Source organism: Panthera uncia, chromosome B4 (assembly GCF_023721935.1).
Source record: "Panthera uncia isolate 11264 chromosome B4, Puncia_PCG_1.0, whole genome shotgun sequence".
Lineage (NCBI taxonomy): Eukaryota > Metazoa > Chordata > Mammalia > Carnivora > Felidae > Panthera > Panthera uncia.
This window is the reverse complement of record NC_064809.1, coordinates 24,227,575-24,249,042: the sequence shown is the minus strand read 5'-3', so window position 1 is coordinate 24,249,042 and position 21,468 is coordinate 24,227,575. Positions and strand designations below refer to the sequence as shown.

At 38.5% G+C, this 21,468-nt stretch overlaps 1 protein-coding gene across 8 annotated transcripts in view; it reads left to right on the top strand.

The window, feature by feature from the left end:
* Nucleotides 1-1,962: 1,962 nt before the first annotated feature.
* The window catches only part of ABI1 (abl interactor 1), a 127,370-nt gene continuing 107,864 nt past the window's right edge, over nt 1,963-21,468 (top strand). For 2 of the 8 annotated variants that reach the window (XM_049624734.1, XM_049624735.1), the window contains exon 1: nt 1,966-2,237. In XM_049624734.1, the coding sequence (XP_049480691.1) occupies nt 2,121-2,237 (117 nt within the window). In that variant the 5' untranslated portion in view covers nt 1,966-2,120. Of the gene's footprint in view, nt 2,238-21,468 lie in introns of all 8 variants that reach the window. The other 6 variants (XM_049624739.1, XM_049624740.1, XM_049624733.1 and 3 more) reach the window with 6 other exon arrangements.

Below are 21,468 nucleotides of genomic sequence, written 5' to 3'. Positions count from 1 at the left end.
TTAATTTTTAAAATTTTTTATAAAGCCAATGATAACCAAGGAAATTTCAGTATTTCTTCTTTTTTTTTTTTTAATGTTTATTTTTGACAGAGAGAGAGAGAGAGAGAGAGAGCGCATGGGCAGGGGAGGGGCAGAGAGCGAGAGGGAGACACAGAAACAGAAACAGGCTCCAGGCTCTGAGCTGTATGCACAGAGCCCGATGGGGGGCTGGAACTCAGAGACTGCCAGATCATGACCTGAGCTGAAGTCGGGCGCTCAACCTACTGAGCCACCCAGGCGTCCCTGTTAAAATCTCTTCACCTTTGTAAGCTGAAATTTCCGTATTTGGGGGGTGCCTGTGTGGCTTAGTTGGTTAAGTGCCAGACTCTTGATTTAAGCTCAAGTCATGATCTCACTGTTTGTGAGTTCGAGGTTCACATCGGGCTCTGCACTGACAGTGCCAGCCTGCTTGAGATTCTTTCTTTCTCTCTCTGCCCCTCTCCTCTTCAAAAATAAATAAGCATTAAAAAAAAAGAATATATCACCTTTCAGTAGCTTGTATAAAATATCTGGATTAATGAAATTATTAAAGAAAGACTATTATGTCTATTCCAGATAATTATGGAGAGTAAGCCATTTATTGATTTATCGACCTGGGAATCTTCTATTGGGAATCTGGTGGCTGGGAGTAGTTCTCTCTTTCACGTAGGAGACTTAAGTTTTTCCTTTTACAGGTTGGACATTTTATGGCCCTTAGTAAAGATAATATTCAATAAATACCTATTGATGGGCCAATTTTTAAAAATTTAATGGAGTCATGTTATTATTCCTATAGTTGTTGTGATTGGGAATGACCTAGTGGAGAGCTGAAAATTGGAGTTTTGTATGATCTTTAAATTAGTTTCCTCTTTGGCCTTTGGACAACACTTTGGACAACTCGTTTAAATCAAAAGCATATTCTTGTTGAAATGAAAACCTTGAAATACAGGGCCTTTTACACTATTACAAAGCAGTTGATAAAGATAACAAAATGATTTTACCCAACGTAGAAACGCTTCCATAACTTCAAAAATGTAGGGAGATACTTGCAATGAAGAGGCAGAGAAAAAGCGATTGGCACAGGATACCGTTGAAATTATGTGTATTTATTTATTTAAAAAAAATTTTCATGTTTATTTGTTTTTGACAGAGAGGGAGAGAGACAGAGCATGAGCGGGGGAGGGGCAGAGAAAGGGAGACACGGAATCTGAAATAGGCTCCAGGCTCTGAGCTGCCAGCACAGCCCGCCGACGTGGGGCTCGGAATCACAGACCTCGAGATCATGACCTGAGCCGAAGTCGGACGCTCAACCGACTGAGTCACCCAGGCGCCCCATGTGTATTTATTTTTAAATTGTGAGTCTTTACAGTACGGAGTATACTTGTTTAACTCATACCCCCAATGTTTAGTACATTGCTTGGTGCAGCGCTGTCGATTAATAAATGTTTGCTAAATTTTGGAGGAAGGTTAGAAAGTAAAGCCAGAGTCGCCTTATATCTGAAAAATAAAAAAAAAAAAAAAAGGAAGGAAAGATTTGGCTTTCTTCATATTCTAACCCTTTTTAATCCTATATCAGAACTGGTATCTCTGGTTCACTAACATTTCTTAATCAACAAAATTCTGCCAACTTTCGCAGCTTTCTTGAGGAAAGGATTTTATTTTCTAGAATCACCCTGTGGCGCCCTCTGCCGGAGTTGTCAGGAAACTTCGCACTTAAGTCCCTTCCCTGGGTTTTCATTTACGTTCCTCCCCGTTCTTGTTTCGGAGGCTCCCCTACACGCATGCGCTTTTGATGAAGCGCTTAGGCTGTGACAGACTACAATTCCCAGAAGACCATGCCAAAGAAAAACAAATCTCGTGGTCGCGGGGAGGAGGAGGGAAAGACAGGAGGGCTCGCGAGAGAACGTGTTTGAGGCGGCTGCGCGAAGTGGGTGGAGCGGGGTGGAGAGAGTGAGGAGGAAGAGGAGGAGGTGCCGTCCCACAATACCAGGCGGGAGGGCGGTAGGCGGTTTGTATCCGGGCTGTGAGGTGCTCGGCGCCTCCGCGGACCTTGCTGCCTCTGTCTCTTTAACGCGAGAGGAAGCGATGCAGAGGGGTGGAAAATGGCAGAGCTGCAGATGTTACTAGAGGAGGAGATCCCGTCTGGCAAGAGGGCGCTGATAGAGAGTTACCAGAATCTGACCCGGGTGGCGGACTACTGTGAAAACAACTACATACAGGTGAGGAGCGCGGGCGGGCGGACGGGCGCTGGCCGGCCGGGCCGAGGATCCGCCGCCTGTCGCCCGAGTGACCAGCCCACTGGGCGGGGTGGGGAACTGCCCTAACCTCAGCGGCTGCCTCAGCCTCACCCTCAACCCCAACCCCAACCCCAGCCCCAGCCCCCAGCCGGGGAGAGCCAGTGGCCAGGCTGTGGGAGTCGGGCTGAGATACAGGAAGTGGCTGTGGTGGTTGAAACCGATAGAAGGGGAGAGAGAAAATGGGCGAGGGAGCCCGGAGCTCGCCGCCGCCGCAGCCCGGCGTCCCCCTGCTGTCCGCCTCCTTTCGGGCTGGGCCCCCCGGGTCGCGCTGCCCCCCCCCCCCCCCTTCGGCAGCCTTCTATTCGCCGGGCTTCTGTCCGGGAGAGCCAGCTGCCTCTCCGTCCGAGAGGGGTCTAGGACGGAGAGAGAGGAGAGGAAAGGGCAGGGACGAGGCGCGGGGAGGAGCAGCAGAAGGGGGAGGAAAAGCGGGGTGTGTGTCGGGGGGAGGGCGGGGTGGGGGCGATTATGTCAGTTTAACCCAGAGGGTGTGTCTTTTATTTATTTATTTTTTAAAAAATTTGTCGTGAGTCACATTACACAGACCTCCCCGAGGAGAGGAGGAAACGGGTGGGAAGTGAGGGAAGGCGTATAAGAGAAGTTAATCTCAAAATTCCTTTAATTGAAGGTTTGTGAATTTGCCTGGCTGTCCGTTTTCAAGTCGGGTTTTTCCACCCTCTCCTCATTTTCACTTCCATCCCACTATAAGGTATTCTAGAGGTTGTTATGATTGTCGTTATTATAAAACGTAAATTATTCTTAACTACTTGGAAAAATGTCTTACTCTCTCTTCCCCAAAAGTTCTTGAACTGTTGGCTTTATAAGTAACTTAAAATAGAATGTTGTAACCGCCGGTTGCGTTTTCTGAGGTTTCTCTTTTTCCGACCAAAGTAAATGCATAGAATATGAATCCGAGTAGATTGCCGAATATATTTAGTCTTAGAATCGTAATGTAAAGTGTTATTGTAAATTTATTAGGAGATTCTTGGGGTCTTATTTATGACAGATTGAAAGTGATTTATGTTGTAGTTTGGTTTGTAGATCTTTAAGTGGGTAAACCAACAGTTTGCTATAGAAGCAGATAACCAGTAGAGTCCTTTGTATCAATATAATGGCATCAGAAATTCGCTTGCTAGTTTAAGGCATAACCCAAACGTACTTTGAAAGATTAGGGTTATTGTAATTCAGAACCAAAGTATTTATAGAAATGCCTCCCATGTGATTATCATTTTTAAGAACCAACAGTTTCTGGGTTGGCAAATGCTTTTCTTTATTTTTAGAAGGAGATACTGTTTTCAGGATATTTTGAATAATTCTCAATTTCGGTATTAGTAACATTGTATCCTCAGCAGCACCAGTAGGAATTTATCTCATAAACTTTTTCAAGCTTTTACTTTAGGAGTTGTAAATAAACTTGTTGAATGCCCACCATGTCTACTGTATTGCTTGCTTTTGTAAACTTTGTAGTTAGTCTTTTAAAAAAACTCTAAAATCTAAAGAAATGTGGATATAGTTTTGAAATAGAAAAGTTATAGTTTATCGATATTAAAATATACAACTTTTATTCAGCTTAACCCGAAAAGCCTAAAAATTGAGGTGAATCTCAGTTTGCTGAAGGTTCTAAAGATTTTGAAAGTCAAACGCAAAGCACAGGAAGTTAATTTGCCCCGAATCCAGAGAAGTCATTTCTTTGTAGAAGTCGGTAAATAAGTACTTCATAAAGGGGTGGCTACTTTTGTTTTGCGTGTTGGGAAATCTGACAAATATATGGTGTGGTAACTGCTATGTGTTGGCAAATACAAACGTGTTTTAACTTGTCTGTTGACTACTGTTTTTTCAGGTAGTTGTGTGCCGTAGGCTTTTATTTTTTTGTTTATTTTTCCTCTGTGACCCCTTTCTTCTTCCCCTTCTGTCACCATCACGTAACTCTGAAGCACTTTTTAAACTTCGTTGGTAGTATTGCTAGTTAGATAAGTCATATTATTTCTTCTGCAGTCTTTTTTAAACTTGCTAGTTCCATGCTGCCAAGAGCCACTGCTAGTGGCCCCAAGTTGTTTTTGGTGGTCCTAAACTTGATACCAGTGAGGTACCAGTGGGGCTGGGGGGGGGGGGGGGGGATGAAATTCACACGTAGTCTTAGCAGCCTTGAAACTTTGGGCAGCATGTTGCAGGCTACTAGCTAGCTGCCTTCCTGAGATGCTCAGACAGGGTCAGGCTCGGACAGGCTGAGAAGATGGTGAAGACTGTGGAAGCTGATGTAGTAGCTGTCTTTGTGACATGCTGTGCTGCTAACTTTGGTGCTGTGAATAGGGTACAAATAGTGCTAGACATCCATTTAGGTGTCTTTGGAGATCTTTCCCTTTCTGTGACCCTGATTGGGTTATAACCAGCATCTTATGTAAACATACCACCTCCCAGAGAAAGTATACACGCTCACTTGTGTTTCGAGAATTTTTTTATACCCAAGGTGAGTTAATTGATTGCCTGAGTGTTTTTTATCCTGAGAGTTCAATTTTCATTTTGTTGTCCTGCAGTTCGGAAGTACAGTTCAGTTCAGGTGAGTGGTTTAGCTGACGAGTTCTTTTGGCTGTAGTGCAGTTGAGCCTAGAGTACTTTATTAGCTCTTTGGGTCCTGTTGACTTTAATTATTAAATTGTTTTATTAATAGCATAACTTCTCAAGAGAGTCCATTATTGTAAAAAGGATGGGCCTTTTGAAATTGCTGTTGGGAAATGATACTCAAAATAGAAAGTGGTTTTTATATAGATATGAAGAAAACTCTTTGCGTTTTTCTGTCTTTGAATTTTTCTGGTGGGTTGTGTCAAGGACAGTCGCTCGTCAACTTGAACACACTTAATTCATCTGGCCATTTCCCTTTGCTCTATGTTAGGGTCCGTATTGCCTTTGTCATGGGCACTATTATGGGGAATAGGAAGGTAATAAGCTAAGTAAAAAGCAGTAGAAGCTGCTTAAGGTTTCTCGGCATGCAGATTGCTAGATTGGGTAAGGCCATAAAAGTCTTCCATACAACTTAATTTGTTAATTTAATTTTTCCGCCTGGAATTCCCCCAACAAGAGCTACATTTGGATTAACAAGTATATTCTAAAGTCTGTAAGTATGAAGGGGATATGATTAGTGAGCTACTTAGTTTTTACCTTGTTTTCCTTTCCACGTGAGGTTAACTTATGGTCATTGCTCATGCACATTTGATCTTGGAAGGCAGGTAATTTTGAGCAGGAATACTTTGGAGTAGGTAAAAGCTAACATTTCTGATACTGCACACTGTATGCTAGTTTAAAAATAATGTCAGTTCCAATAATTCTATGATTCTTTCTTTCTCAAACAGATGATCAATCTGCAGTTCAGAATCAAATACCTAGCCTAAAGTTCTGTTCTTGTGTTACATAGTGTCTGGAATCAAACCCAGATTTTCTGATTCTGTATCCTAAGTTCCTTTTAATGAATACTGACTGAATGGGGTGCTTACCTCAGCAGAGAGGATAAAAAGCTGGTGTGAAGAGGGTAATATAATTGTTTCTATTTATTGAGTACTTATTGTGTCACAGCCTTTACTGGTTGATTTATATTATCTTTTTAAAAAAATTTTTTAAATTTATTTTAAAAGTTTATTTATTTTGAGAGAGTGAGTACATGAGCGGGACAGGGCAGAGAGAGAGAGAGAGAGAGAGAGAGAGAGAGAGAAAGAGAGAAAAAGAATCTCCAGCAGGTTCCTCACTGTCAGCATGGAGCCTGATGCGGAGCTCAAACTCACGAACCGTGAGATCATGACCTGAGTGGAAACCATGAGTCGGACGCTTAACCTACTGAACCACCCTGGTACCCTGATTTGTATTATCTTTAATCCTTATAAAAGCTCTCCATGATAGGCAGTATTCTCTTATAGACGAGGAAATTAGGAGTCAGGAAAGTTAAGTGAGTTTTGTTTGATCATACAGTTAGTAATTGGCTGTCAGGGTTTCTGCCTAACTCAGAGACTTCATAGGCTAGGTTCTTTCCATATCACACTGTCTCTAGACTTGAGTGAGTCTAGAACTCAGAGACTAATTCAGAAATGTCATGGGATAAATAGACTCTTGTTGGGCAAACTAGGAACCTAACAACTATTTTCCATTGTTCCCTTTGAGCTCCACGTTGCAAATATAAGACAGGTGGTGTGTTAATAATTTGGAGGCTTGATTTCATCACCAAAGGATGGTAGCTTTGACACCTGAAGTGTTGAATTATAGGAATCATAGGCTCGCTTTTCATTGAGCTTAGTGGATCCTTTTCCTTTCTATGCATCCTTGCCTGTTATTTAAATTCTGGTTCAGCTTTGCAATTGTGATAAGAAAATTTGTAGAATAATTAGTAGAAATTAACAAACAAGTCTTGAAAGATTGTGGTTTTTAATGATTTACACACAAACTAGTTTCAGGAGATTGAGATTAGGATTGATTGGAAATGATGGAATTCTTAGAATTTCACTTCGCATTTTGAGTACAGCAGTGGCTAGCAACATTAGAGATACAGGTTGGAAATCTATATGAATTAAACAGGGTTTTAGTAATAACGTACAGTGTGGTGACTGTAGTTGATAATACAGTATTTTGCATTTGAAAGTTGCTGAGAGAATAGCTCTTAAAAATTCTCACCACAAGAAAAAAAATTACAGCTTGTGGTGATGGATGTTGCCTAGATTTATTGTGGTGATCATTTCGCAGTATATACAAATATTGAATGATGTACATGTGAAACTGATGTTAGGACATTTATATTTAAAGTAAAACAGAACAGGGCTTTTCATAATTTTATGCAAGATCCTCAGTTAATTGTTAGATTGATCTATATCATGCCACAACATGTTTATTTATTTATTAAAAAAATTTTTTTACCACATGTTTATTAATGCTGCTATGAAACAGACAGGATCTGACCTTCTGTATTAGGTCTTAAGAAAGTCCAGTCATAAAGATAGAATATTGTATCAGTTTTTAATTAATACTCTCAAGAATATGGACTATTTTTTATGGTTGTGTGATATTTAAAAGTTTGTATTAGTGGCGTCTGGGTGGCTTAGTCAGTTGAGTTTCTGACTCGATCTCAGTTCAGGTATTGTTCTTAGAGTCATGAGTTCAACCCCTGTGATGGGCTCTGTGCTGGGTGTGGAGCCTACTTTAAAAAAAAAAAAAAAAAAAAAGGTTTGTATTAAAACAAGTGTCCTCTCTCCTTTTTCCTTTTGTAACTTTAATGCTAATAAGAACTTTACCTGTGGTGCTTTGATCTAGACCTGTTCTGTTTAGAATCCTGAGTTTTACCATGGTTATGTCTTTTGGACATGGTTTTTTAGAAAATTGTTAAAATAATCCCTTAGGATGAGGGTACTTCTCTAATTCCTCCTGTGTGCTTCTGCTTCCTCTGGTTGGTTCTGATAGCCAAAGAATGCTATTACTCCTTGTAGTAGAAGAAAGGTATTTGGGCATATGGGGGTCTGATCAGGGGTTGTCGTTGTTTAGATAAACCCTATTTATCTTGAGTGAAATTTGTCCTAGGAATTTTGTCCTACGACATTTGTGAGTTAACAGACAGGAAATATATTAGCCAGAAAGGAAGAGCACTAAAATTGGGAGAAGAGGTTGAATCAAACATTAGGAGTTTATGTAGATGTAATTCCATAAAAATTTCATGTTGGTATGAAAAGTAAGGTTAAAATAGTAGTTAAATGCTAATTTAAGGGCATTAAAAAAGTTTGAGGGGTGCAGGGCTGGCTCATTTGGAATAGCATGTGACTCATGATGTTAGTCTTCATCTCAGAGTTGTGGGTTTGAGCCCTACATTGAGTGTAGAGACTACTAAAAAAAAGTAAATTTAAAAAGTTTGAATTTGGGGGGAGCTGTATATTTTTTCTAATGTCTTTGTGTTGATCGTGATCTCCATTGAAATTATGGTTTGATTTTAGAAGAAATAGTAGTCAAACCCCAGAACCAGAAACTTTTTAGTCGTTAATGTTTAGTAAGACACTATACTACAAAATAAGGGATTTTGAAAAAATGACGGCATTGAGAAGATATTTGGAAAATAGCAATTATTGGGTTTTATTTCTATGTATTTATAGTTTATTTATCGGGGTGCTTGGGTGGCTCGGTTGAGTGTCCGACTCTTGATTTCAGCTCAGGTTGTGATCCCAGGGTCATGGGTTTGAGCCCTGAGTAGGGCTCTGCACTGAGCATGGAGCCTGCTTAAGATTCTCTCTCTTTCTCTTTCTGCCCGTCTCTCCTCCCTTGTGTGCATGCTCTCTCGCTCTCTCAAAAGAAATATTTTTTTAAATTAAAATAATTAAAAGCCGTTAAAATTTGTTTGTTTATAGTCTCTACACCCAACGTGGGGCTCAAACTCATGACCATGAGATCAAGAGTAGCATGCTCTGTGGACTGAGCCAGGCAAGAGCCCCTGGATTTTATTTTATATTTTATTTATTTTAATTTTATTTTTTAAATTTACATCCAAATTAGTTAGCATATAGTGCAACAATGATTTCAGGAGTAGATTCCTTAATTCCCCTTACCCGTTTAGACCATCCCCCCTCCCCCCCTGGATTTTATTTTTAAAGGAAATAACTGATCTGATCATGTTAACAGTAAACATTAATTCCTTAGAAAGGAGACTTGAAGTTTTCTAGGGTCATTGCTCTGTGTCAACTGAAATAGATACGTTAACCTTGGATCTACTAATTTTCTTTATATACAAAATGAAATTTTCTTGGAAATGGTTTGTAGTGAACTGATGTTTGTGAAGAAAATCTGAAAGCAAAACAAAACATCCTAAGGAAGATAATGTGTATTTGTTATCAGATAGATTGTAATTTTTTGATATGTATCTATGTTTTAGCAACTTGAGCAAATGTTGGCAGAATTGTGATTTATGTTAAAGAATATTGGTAGGGCTATTTCAAATATAGCTTAAAGTGTAAATAAACTAATTTTAAGTCTTATTTTACTAATAACACAGTAATTAAAAATTCATTATGGAAAATTTCAAACATACTAAAAAAATGGAGAGAATAGTATTATAAATCCTCCTATGTTTATCACCCACCCTTAACAATTACTAACTCATGGCCAGTCTCCTTTCATCTGTGTTCCTCTTAAATTTCCCTACCATTATTTTAAAGCCTATCTTTTGCATATCATTTCATCCATAAATATTTTAGTATATGTACCCCTAGAAGATAAAGGCTTATTATTAAATCCATTGCATAACTTTTATATGTGGAGAACAAAGATAATGTCGGTTATTAAAATTTATTGGTGACAGAAAGGAGTAGAGGGTTTTAAGATAGCTAATTATACATATGTATACGTATATATATATATATATATATATATATATATATAATTAAAAAAATTTTTTTTAATGTTTCTTTCTTTATTTTTGAAGGAGAGAGAGAGACAGACATGAGCTGGGGAGGAGCAGAGAGAGAGGGAGACACAGAATTTGAAGTAGGCTCCAGGCTCTAAGCTGTCAGCACAGAGCCTGATGCGGGGCTTGAACCCACAAACTGTGAGATCATGACCTTAGCCGAAGCCGGACGCTCAACCGACTGAGCCACCCAGGCACCCCAACATAGATATTTTTATAGTTAATATATTTTTAATTTATAGCTAATTTTGTTAGTGATTCCTGCCGTAAGTTAATTAGATACAGCTATATTATTTGCTTCATGATGGATTTTTTTCTTTTTTGAGAATTTAATTGGCTTTATTAAGCAATTCATAAATCAAGGATCATCCCACATAACAAGTAGAGGGGAGCTCCCAAGCAAGAATCTTTTTATTGAGGTATAATCCATATAATAGAAAACTAATCATTTTATTTATTTATTTAAAAAAATTTTTTTTAATGTTTATTTTCGAGAGAGAAAGAGAGAGTACGTGGGGGAGGGCAGAGAGAGAGAGGGAGACATTGAATCCAAAGCAGGCTCCAGGCTCTGAGCTGTCAACACAGAGCCAGATGCGGGGCTCAAACACACAAACTGAGATCATGAGCTGAAGTCAGATGCCTAACCGACTGAGCCACCCAGGGGCCCCGAAAACCAATCATTTTAAAGTATACAGTTCAGTAGTGTTTAGTACATTCACAGTGTTGTGCATTCATTACCTTGATCTAGTTCCAAAACGTTTTCATCACCCCTCAAAGTAACCCTGTACTCATTAAACAGTTTGTCTCTATCCCTACCCACCTCATACCTGACATCCACCAATTTGCTTTCTGTGTCTTTGAATTTACCTAGTCTATATAGTTCATATAAGTAGAATTATGCAATATATGGCCTTTTGTTTCTGGCTTCATTCACTTATATTAAACATGATGTATATTTAAAATATTAAAAAAACTTTTAAAACATTTTATTAATTTTTAGAGAAAGAGAGAGACACAGAGTACAAGTTGGGGTGGGGCAGAGAGTGAGGGAGACACAGAATCCGAAGGAGGCTCCAGGCTCTGAGCTGTCAGCACAGAGCCTCATGCTGGGCTGCTCAAACCTGTGAACCACAAGATCATGACCTGAGCTGAATTCAGATGCTTAACCACCTGAGCCACCCACACCCCCCTATTCTTAAAATACTCATTTATTTTGAGAGAGCCTGCATGTGCTCACGGGAGCATGAGTAGGGGAGGAGCAGAGAGAGAAGGAAAGGGAGAATCCCAAGCCGACTCCACATTCAGCAAGGAGCCCAACGTGGGGATCGATCCCACAACCATGAGATCATGACCTGAGTGGAAATCAACAGATGCTTAACTGATTGACCCACCCAGGTGCCCCAAGCATCGTATTTTTGAGGTTCATTCATTTTACAGCATGTATTAGTACTTAATCCCATCCCTGTTTATGGCCAAGTAATATTCTGTATATACCACATTTTGTTTATCCATTCATCTATTGATGGACATTTGAGTTGTTTTTAACTTTTGGCTATTGTGAATGATATTGCTATGAATATTCATGTATGGTACTTGTTTGAGTGCCTCTCTTCAATTTTTGCATACACACACACACATATACTTAGTGGTTCATAATGTTTTTGTTGTGAAATATATAACTATATAAATTTGCACTGTAGTACCATTATATTGTGGTATAATGAGGCAATTCCAGGCATCAACATATACTGAGAATTTCAGTGTAAATTGATAGAAATTAAGGCTGAGAGCCTAATTTTTCACTTCTGTATCATCATAATTTCCCCCCTGATTACTAAAGTTATATTAAATATGGTAATTGTGCAATTTTAAACTTTTTAGAAACATATGGCTTAGATAGTTACAAGTTGGTGGAGCATATGACTCTTGATCTCAAGGTTGTGAGTTTGAACCCCATGTTGGGTATAGAGATTACTTAAAAATAAAATCTTAAAATCACTTCTGTGCACAGCCTTTAATTTTTTTTAATTTGCTTTATTTTTTAGAGAGTGTGTGTGTGGGGGGAGGTTGGGGCAGAGGGAGAGTGAGAGAGAGAATAGTAAACAGGCTCCACGACCAGTGCGGAGTCCAACATGGGGCTTGATTCCACGACCCTGAGATTATGACCAAAACTGAAATCAAGAGTCAGACGTCCAACCAACTGAGCCACCCATGCGCCCCTCTGTACAGCCTTTAAAAAAATGTATCTAAAGTTTATTCTGTGTAGTTGGTAAATTTATATTGTTTATTGCCAAGGCAGAAAATATTTCATTTTAAAAACAAAAATTCTGAAAGTTCTGTGAGATTATGTAATTATTAAATCAAACATCAATTCCTACTGAGCTTAAATGAAGCATAGTATGCAAGATGTGCGTCTGGATAGTCTCAGCTGCTTTTAATTAGAGCAAATTTTTATTTTTTATCTCCTTGAAACTTAAAGGGAACAAAAATACCGTACTAATGAAAGTGTATATTATTATTTTTTAAATGTTTATTCATTTATTTCAGAGAGAGAGAGAGAGAAATGAATGTGCATGCATGCAAGTGGGGCAGAGGCATAGAGAGGAGAGAATCCTAAGCAGAGAACCCTGATGTGGGGCTCAATCTCATGAACTGTGAGATCATGATCTAAGCCGAAATCAAGAGTTGGACGTTCAACCGACTGAGCCACCCAGGCACCCCCAACAAATACTTATTTTTTTTTTTTTAAATTTTTTTTTAACATTTATTTTTATTTATTTATTTATTTTTTTTAAACATTTTTGTTTTTTTAACGTTTATTTATTTTTGAGACAGAGAGAGACAGAGCATGAATGGGGGAGGGTCAGAGAGAGGGAGACACAGAATTGAAACAGGCTCCAGGCTCTGAGCTGTCAGCACAGAGCCCGACGCGGGGCTCGAACTCACGGACTGTGAGATCGTGACCTGAGCCGAAGTTGGCGCTCAACCGACTGAGCCACCCAGGCGCCCCAACATTTATTTATTTTTGAGACAGAGAGAGACAGAGCATGAATGGGGGAGGGGCAGAGAGAGAGGGAGACACAGAATCAGAAGCAAGACACAGAATCTGAGCCATCAGCCCAGAGCCCGACGCAGGGCTCGAACTCGTGGACCGTGTGATCGTGACCTGAGCTGAAGTCGGACGCTTAACCAACTGAGCCACCCAGGTGCCCCCCAACGAATACTTATTTTAAAAAGCAATGTGATGGAAAGGGATTATGAGTTCCATTTTAAAATTACGGATACTACTCAAAAGTGGGCCTTTAAAACCCAGCAATCTCCCTATATTTTTCACATCAGTATATTCTTCCACTCACTGTAAATGGTTTTAAATTTTCTCTTCCCTTTTAAAATCTCTTTCCTTTCTCATCTTTTATTCCATAGAGAAAGTAGTCCTCATTATAGAAAACATATCATTTCTTACCACTGTATCTCCAAGCCTACTAGCATCCTTATCCATCCTATTTCCTTCATACTGTAATGAAGGAGAGTTGTCCTGCCTTCTTGCTAAAGTCCATCCTTATCTTTGCTCTGAGTCCCATTCTCTCTTACTTTTTCAGAAAATTTACACTCTTCTATCTTTCCTTCTCGTTACTGAATTTGTGCAGTTGGAATCAAAACATCTTAAGTCTCTCCTGTATGAGAAAATTATACTTTGACTTCATAGATCCATGTAGTAATTGGTCTCATTTTATGTTGCTTAGAGTTTTATTAAACTGTTTTCTACACCTTCCTCCATTCCTCACTTTGCATTCACTCTTTAACATGTTTTGCTTTGTTGTCATCACTGCTCCACTGAAATTATGTTCAGCAACCTACATGCCGCAAAATTCATTGAACACTGGTTATTTCTCATTTTGCTTGTCTTCTCAGCATCATTTTATACAAGTGGCTATTTTTTATTTTGAAAAGCTAATCCTTTGGCTTTCTTTCCTACTTTTGATATTCTTTCCTACTTTTCCTGTTAGTCTCCGGCCCCTTGTTCTCCTTTAAGTATTTACTTAAATTAAATTTTAATATATTTTTTTAAGGTACTGGGTGTTCTTTTTTTTTTTTTTTTTAATTTTTTTTTAACGTTTATTTATTTTTGAGACAGAGAGAGACAGAGCATGAACGGGGGAGGGTCAGAGAGAGGGAGACACAGAATCCGAAACAGGCTCCAGGCTCCGAGCTGTCAGCACAGAGCCCGACGCGGGGCTGGAACTCACGGACCGCGAGATCGTGACCTGAGCCGAAGTCGGCCGCTCAACCGACTGAGCCACCCAGGCCCCCCTGTTCTTTTTTTTTTAATTGGAGTATAGTTGATACACAATGTTAAATTAGCTTCAGGTGTATGATGTAATGATTAGAAAGGAGTCTATACATTATGCTATGCTAAGTACAAGTATAGCTACCATCTGTCACCATATAATGCCATTACAATATCATTGACTATATTCCCTATGCTGTACCTTTTATTCCTGTGACATTCATTCCATAACTGGAAGCCTATAGCTCCTGCTCCTTTTCAACCATTTTGTCCAACTCCCCACCCAACCTTTAAGTATCATAGTGGCTTTGTGTGAGCTCCTTTATATACATACCACTTTAGGCTGTTTTATTTATTCCCATCTGAACGATCTATGTTCCACTGAAGTTTAGATCCGTATATCTAATTGCCTAGTTGATATCTCTGCTTGTTTGAATCCCACGTGCTTCAGACTTAACGTGCTAGAAAATGAATTCATTACCTTTCCCCAATCTACTACTGTCTACTCACTCATTTATTAGAAACGTAGGCATCATTTATTTTATTTTAGTTTACTTTTATTTTTAGAGAGTGGCAGAGGGGGGGAGAGAGAGAATCCTAAGCAGGCTTCATAGAGGGCCCCATCCCATGACTCTGGGATCATGACCTAAGCCAAAACCAAGAGTTGGATGCTCAGCTGCCACCCAGGCTCCCCTAGAACCTAGGCATCATTCTTGACTCCATTATTCCTCTTTGTCCCCTCCTCCCAATTCATCTGTAAGCGGTCCTGTTGATTCTTAAGTATCTCTTAAATTTGCCTATTCCATCTCTACCACCCCAGGGTAAAGCTTAGACAACTGCTGTGGCTTCTAATTGTCTTTATATTATTTTTTCCCCCTTTTTTCTTTTAGACAGCGTAAGCAGAGGAGAGGGACACAGGGAAAGAGAGGACGTGGAACCTGTCACTCCCTGCTTAAAAATCTTTCACTGATTCCCTATAAGTATACAATCTCACAATAAGACCTAAGAGGCCCCTGTGTAATAGCATAGCTCCCATCTTTCTAGTCTTGCTGCATTCATCCCATTGCCCTCATCTTACCAGTCATATTTGGTTTTCAGGTTTTGAAATTTTATTCTTTTCTGCCTTTGCAAATGTCATTCTCTCTCTGTTTTCTTTTTTCTTAGTTTTCGAGAGAGAGCACAGGTGAGGGAGAGGCAGAGGGGGAGAGAGAGAGAATCTCAAGCAGACTCCATGCTCAGTGCAGGGCTCGATCCTACAATCCTTGGATCATGACCCGAGCCAAAATCAAGAGTCGATGCTCAACCAACTGAGCCACAGAGACACCCCTAATGTCATTCTCTTTGACTAGAAAACTAGTTCTTCTCAGTCTGAATACTATCATTTGTCAGGTCTTGTAGTTCAGAAAAAATTACTGTATTTATTCATTCATTCTTCACTTGATGAAAATCCTTTGCATACCTACTATGTGTCAGGTATATTCTTAGGTCCCAGAGATACTATAGCGAGTAAAGCAAGTTATCTACCCTTATGAAGTTTTCATTATAGAGATGAGACAGACAGTAAACACCAAAAAATAAGACTGTTTCAGATAACAAAGAGTGTTGTTTGGAAAATTAAATGGGAAAACAAACAAAGTGATGTAAAAAATTGGCAGAGGACCTGAATAGGTATTTTCCCAAAGAAGGCATAATGATAGATGGCCAGCAGACACATGAAAAGATGCTCAACGTTACTAATCATCAGGGAAATGCAAATCAAAACCGCAATGAGATAATCACCTTATACCCGTCAGAATGGTTTAAATCACAAAACACACAAAAAAAATAACAAATGTTGATGAGGATATGGAGAAGAAGGAACCCTGTGCACTGTTGGTGGGAATGTAAATTGGTACAGCCACTGTGGAAAACAGTTATGGAGGTTCCTCAAAAAATTTAAAATATAAATACCACGTGATCCAATAATTTGACTACTGGGTAGCAAATTTGAAATGATATATGCACTCCTGTGTTTATTTTAGCATTATTTACAACAACCAAGATACAAAAGCAACTTAAGTGTTCATCAATAGACACGTGCATAAGGAAGATGTGGTATGTGTGTACAATGGAATATGACTCAGCCATGAAAGAGGGTGAGAATTTGCCATTTGTGGCAACGTGGATGGACCTAGAGGGTGTGATGCTAAGTGAAATAATTTGGACCAAAAAGGACAAATACCATAGGATTTAGCTCATATGTGGAATCTAAAAAACTAAAATGAATGAACAAAAAGTGACATCAGACTTAAAAACACATAGAACAAACTATGGTTGTCAGAGGGAAGAGGGGGTAGGCAAAATGGATGAAGGGGAGTGGGAGATACAGATTTCCAGTTATGGGATTAATAAATCATGGGAATAAAAGGCACAGCATAGGAAATATAGTCAGTGAAACTGTAATAGCACTGTATGGTGACAGATGGTAGCTATACCTGTGGTGAACATAGCATGATGTATAGACTTGAATCACTGTGTTGTATACTTGAAACTAACACTGTATGTCAACTATATTAAAAAAAAAATGCAACAAAGCAAATAAACCCAATATTACTCTGACCTGGCTAGAAAAAGAAAAAAAAAAAGACAAATGGGGTGACAAGATACAAAAAATTTGAATTGGGAAGAAGGACTTCTTTAAGGAAGTTAGAAGTGGTACTCTGTGAGGGTGATATTGGAGCTGAGACCTGGAGGGTAGGTATGGCATCTTCCATGTGAAGATCTGAGGAAAAGGAAAAAATCTTTCTAAGGGTAATGTGGCTAGGGGGTAGTTAGGGAGAGGGAAACTGGTAGGAGAAAGGTCAGAGAGATTGTCAGGATATAGGGTGTTGAAAGCCTTGAAAAGAGGTTTGATTTTATTCTAAGTGATGGGTTATCATTAGAGTACTTGATTTACTTTTTTTTTTTTTTTAACATTTATTAAGTTTTGAGTAAGAGCTCTAGCAGGGAAGGGGCAGAGAGAGAGGGAGACAGAAGATCTGAAGCATCACACAGTCGATGCAGGGCTCTAACTCACAAACCATGAAGTCATGACCTGAGCCAAAGTTGGATGCTTAACCAACCAAGCCACCCAGGCGCCCCTTGATTTACTTTTTAAACGAATCAGACTACTGAGTGTAAAATGTACTGAAGGGAATGCAAGAGCAGAATCAGCCAGCAGGGATGGTATTGTCGTAGTCCAGGCAGGAAGTGAGAATTGCTTGTACTTTAGTGGTGGGGTGGGAATTGAGGGGAGAGCTTGGATATATTAAAAAAAAAAAAAAAAAAAAAAGTTTATTTATTTTGAGAGAGCGAGAGAGAGCGTGTGCAAGCAGGGAAGGGGCAGAGAGAGAGTGAGAGAGAGAAAATCCCAAGCAGGAGCTTGATGCGGGCTGAGACTCACGAACCGTTGAGATCATGACCTGAGCTGAAATCAAGAGTCAGAAGCTTAACCGACTGAGCCATTCTGGCGCCCCAAACAGCTTGGATACTTTTAAGGCAGAGCCGAACAGGACTTACTGGTGGATTGGATGTGGGGTGTGAGGGAAAGAGAGGAATCTGGGGTGCCTGGGTGGCTCAGTCAGTTACGTGTCCAACTTTGGCTCAGGTCATGATCTTACGGTTCGTGGGTTGGAGTCCCGCGTTGGGCTCTGTGCTGAACGCTTGCTCAGAGCCTGGAGGCTGCTTCGGATTCTGTGTCTCCCTCTCTCTGACCCTCCCCTGTTCATGCTCTGTCTCTCTCTGTCTCAAAAATAAATGTAATAAAAAAATTAAAAAAAAAAAGGAATCTAAGGATGACTCCTAGTTTAAATTTTTTTTCTAAGTATGCCAGTGGAAGATCATAGTACACGTGTGGGAGTATATCAAGAGTACTGGTTGTTAAGTATGAGACACTAATTAGACAACCAAATAGGCCAGATGGTCATTCTGGAGCTTAGGAAAGAGTCAGAGTTTGGAGATCAACGTTTAGGAGTCATCACAGAAGAAATTAGCACGATCTCACAGAAATACAATGTGAGGGACATACGTGATTTAAAAATTTTCTAATAGCCACATTAGAAAAACTATGAAGAAACAGTTTGAAATTGGTTTTGATAACCCAGTGCATCCAAAATATAATTATTATAATAAACAACCAGCATAGTTAATTAAAGGGATATTTTACCCTTTTTTTTTTTTTGTACTAAGTCTTTGGAATCTGACATATTTTATACTTAACAGCATGTCTTAGTTGGGACATGGATAGTGAAAAATGCGCAAATTAATGGGTATGAAATCCTCTGGTGTGAAAGGAGGTTGAAATTGAGATCCTAGAGTAAGTAAACTGTAGAGATGTGTGTTTAGAATGTGGGATTTTTGAAATTGGTGTAATTACTAGTGATGACCATGGGAGTTTTTGACTGTGATGAAGAAAAAATGGAAGAAAAAATTGTTTCAGTTCAGGAGGTCAAGTGAGAGGCAAGGGTTTTTGGTGGATTATCTGAGTGTTCTGTTGACATCACTAAGAATAAGAATACGAATAGTGATGAATTAGTGAGCTAGGTGTTAAGAGTCCCTCCAGTGATGTGGATGTTGGTAGATGACGGTTATAAGGAGATTACTTCCTTAGAGACCTCTTCCCTGTCCCTCCAGGTCATTTTATACCCTGTTAGATGCTCCCATAGAATCCTATGTATTTCCTCTGTAACACTCATTACACCTGTTTGACACTTGATGCCAGTCTCCGAGACGGCAGGACTAGGTTTGTCTTGTTTATTTCTGTATTTCTAGAGCCTGCTCAATACCTGGCACATAAGTTCTTAGAAGTTTACATAAAGTGTAAAAGAGTCATTCCATCCTGAATTAGTTGTATCGTCACCAGCCTTTAACTCTCTTTTATCTTCTGTAAAAGGACCAGTTTGAAGTATGCAGTGTCCAGAGTGACAACTCTGAATTTTTACTTACAATTTTTTTAAAGTTTTTATTTTAATTCTAGTTAATATACAGTGTTAAAGTAGTTTTAGGTGTACAATATAGTGATTCAGTAATTCCATGCATCACCTGGTGCCCATCATAAGTACACTCCTTAATCCCCAGATTGACAATTTTAATGGTTTTTAGTAAAATTTGTTCCTCTGTGTGTGATTTCTAGCCCTACAGTTCCGGTGCTTTTCATTAGTTTTTCTGAGTTCTTCAGTTTTCTCCAAAAAAAAAAAAAACAACCAAAAAACAAAAAAACAAACAAACAAAAGATCCCTGATTTACTTACACCTGTTCCTTCCATTTCCTTGTTAGCAGATGTTTAAATGTTTACTTTGTTATAATTAAGCTGTCAAGAAACCTTAATACATAGGTTTTTCAGGAAATGATTCAATTCCAGTTGTTATGAACTATGATTCCCCTTAAACATTCTTAAAACCTTTTTGTTAAAATTAGTTTTTCCAAGTCTTATTGAGAGAGGAAATGTAGGTGAGGATATGTTAGAATCTTTATCTCTTGAGCAGTTTTCTGCTGATCCATAGTAGTGAAACGTATGGTCTCAGGACTCCTTTAACTCTTCAAGTATTGAAGACCTCAGAGAACTTTTTTTTTTTTTTTTTTTTTTTTTGGTGGGTTATATCTTTCAATATTTACTGCATTAATAATTAGATAAAGTTTAAAGCATGTTATTAATTCTGTAAACATAACATGTAATGGATTTGTTGCTGCTAATGTAAATGGTATATTTTTTGAAAAATGATAGTCTTCCAAAACAAAACAAAAAAACGTTTAATGGGAAGAATGGCACTGTTTTTACATTGTTGCAAATCTGTTTAGTGACTGGCTAATAGCTAAATTTTCATCTATTTCTGCATTCAACCTGTTATTTTATTTTGGTTGAAGTGTATGAGAAAATCTATCTTCATGCACTTGTGTAGTTGGAAGGAGGAGTTGGATTTGGGAGGAGTATTTTGATTATATAATTGTGGATAATTTTTCTTTGTACTTCATGAAAACTCGTTGCATAATAGTTTCTTAAAGGTTGGTTGCAGTGTGGACTCTGAAACCATTATCAGTGAACATTTTATACTCCATTACATTAGGAATTGTTGCATAGGTCATTTGGAAAAGTAGTGAAAAGCTTTCAAGCTCAGGTTGATGGATACAGATTTTCAACAATTATAATTTTTGCTTGAGAGCTTGAATTTTGCATTGGCAACAGATATTAACAATTATTTTCCTTGAAGTGATAGGCTCATCTTAATCATAGTCTGTCAGTTGTTTTTTGAAGTAGCAGTGAGCTTGTTTTTAAAGTCGTTTTTTGAAGTTCCACTGAAAAGTGGCTTTTTTCAGCTTGAAGATAAATTCCATGAGTACTTTTTCCTAAAGGTAACCATCATACTTAGAATGCAGTAGAAGTATTTTTTGTTTACTTCCATTTTGTCACATAAAAGTCATCTTAAGGATCAAGATTTAATAAAATTAGTGTTTTTTCCTATTTTTCAAGAACATTTTTAAATGAAGCCCCCCCCCCCCCAGCAGTATAGACCACAACAGCTGTTAGTAGAGTTGGTGAAACTGACGTGATTCATGCTAGGAGGCTCGTGGTTTCTCACCTTTGCTTTTTCACCATCATTGCAAATGTAAACACAGAAAAGAAGGCAAATAGCGTTAGTATCGTGAAAATAGTTTTGACCTTGTGAACCTACTGAAAGAGTTTTAGGTACTTTCAGAGGTCTGCAGACCACATTTCGAGAAACTTGGTATAGATGATTGGTTTAGTATAATAGACTTAATGTCTTCCTTCTGTGGTAATAATGGACATCTGAATTTTAGGTATGACTGTATAGCACTACATATATATTGGGCATCTCTGACTAAAGTAACTTGGGTAATACCTCATAAAAAACTTAAAGTTCCTTATGTAGGAATTCTCTTAACATATGCTATGTTCATTATTTGGATAGTTTTTATATTCTGGGTCTTATTTGTCTGTTTATTTTACCTCTCAGTAGCATTAATTTTGAAATACTTAAAAAAGTTTCATATATCTGTTTTCTCCAAATTTCAACAATGCTAAAAATTTTGGAATATGTATGTAATAGGAACTTGTTCAAATTATATGATTTTTATGAAAGAGTATGAAATACTAATTTTAAAATGATAAAAAGATGCTCCCACCCAGCCTGGTGTATCAAAGAAATAATGTTAGAGTTGAGATCTAAAGAGTGAATGTATGTTAGCCAAAAAGTTTTGAGAGAAGGAAAAACAATGTGCTTACCAGAGGGAACAGAAATATATATATACACACACACACACACACACACACACACACACACACACACACTTATATTTTTATATATGTGCCAAAAGGTGAGTGAGCACAGAGTGATTTTGAACGATACAGACCTGTGTTTGCTTTAGAGTATAGTGAGCAAAGAGTTGGTCTTTTTTATTTTTATTTTATTTTTTTA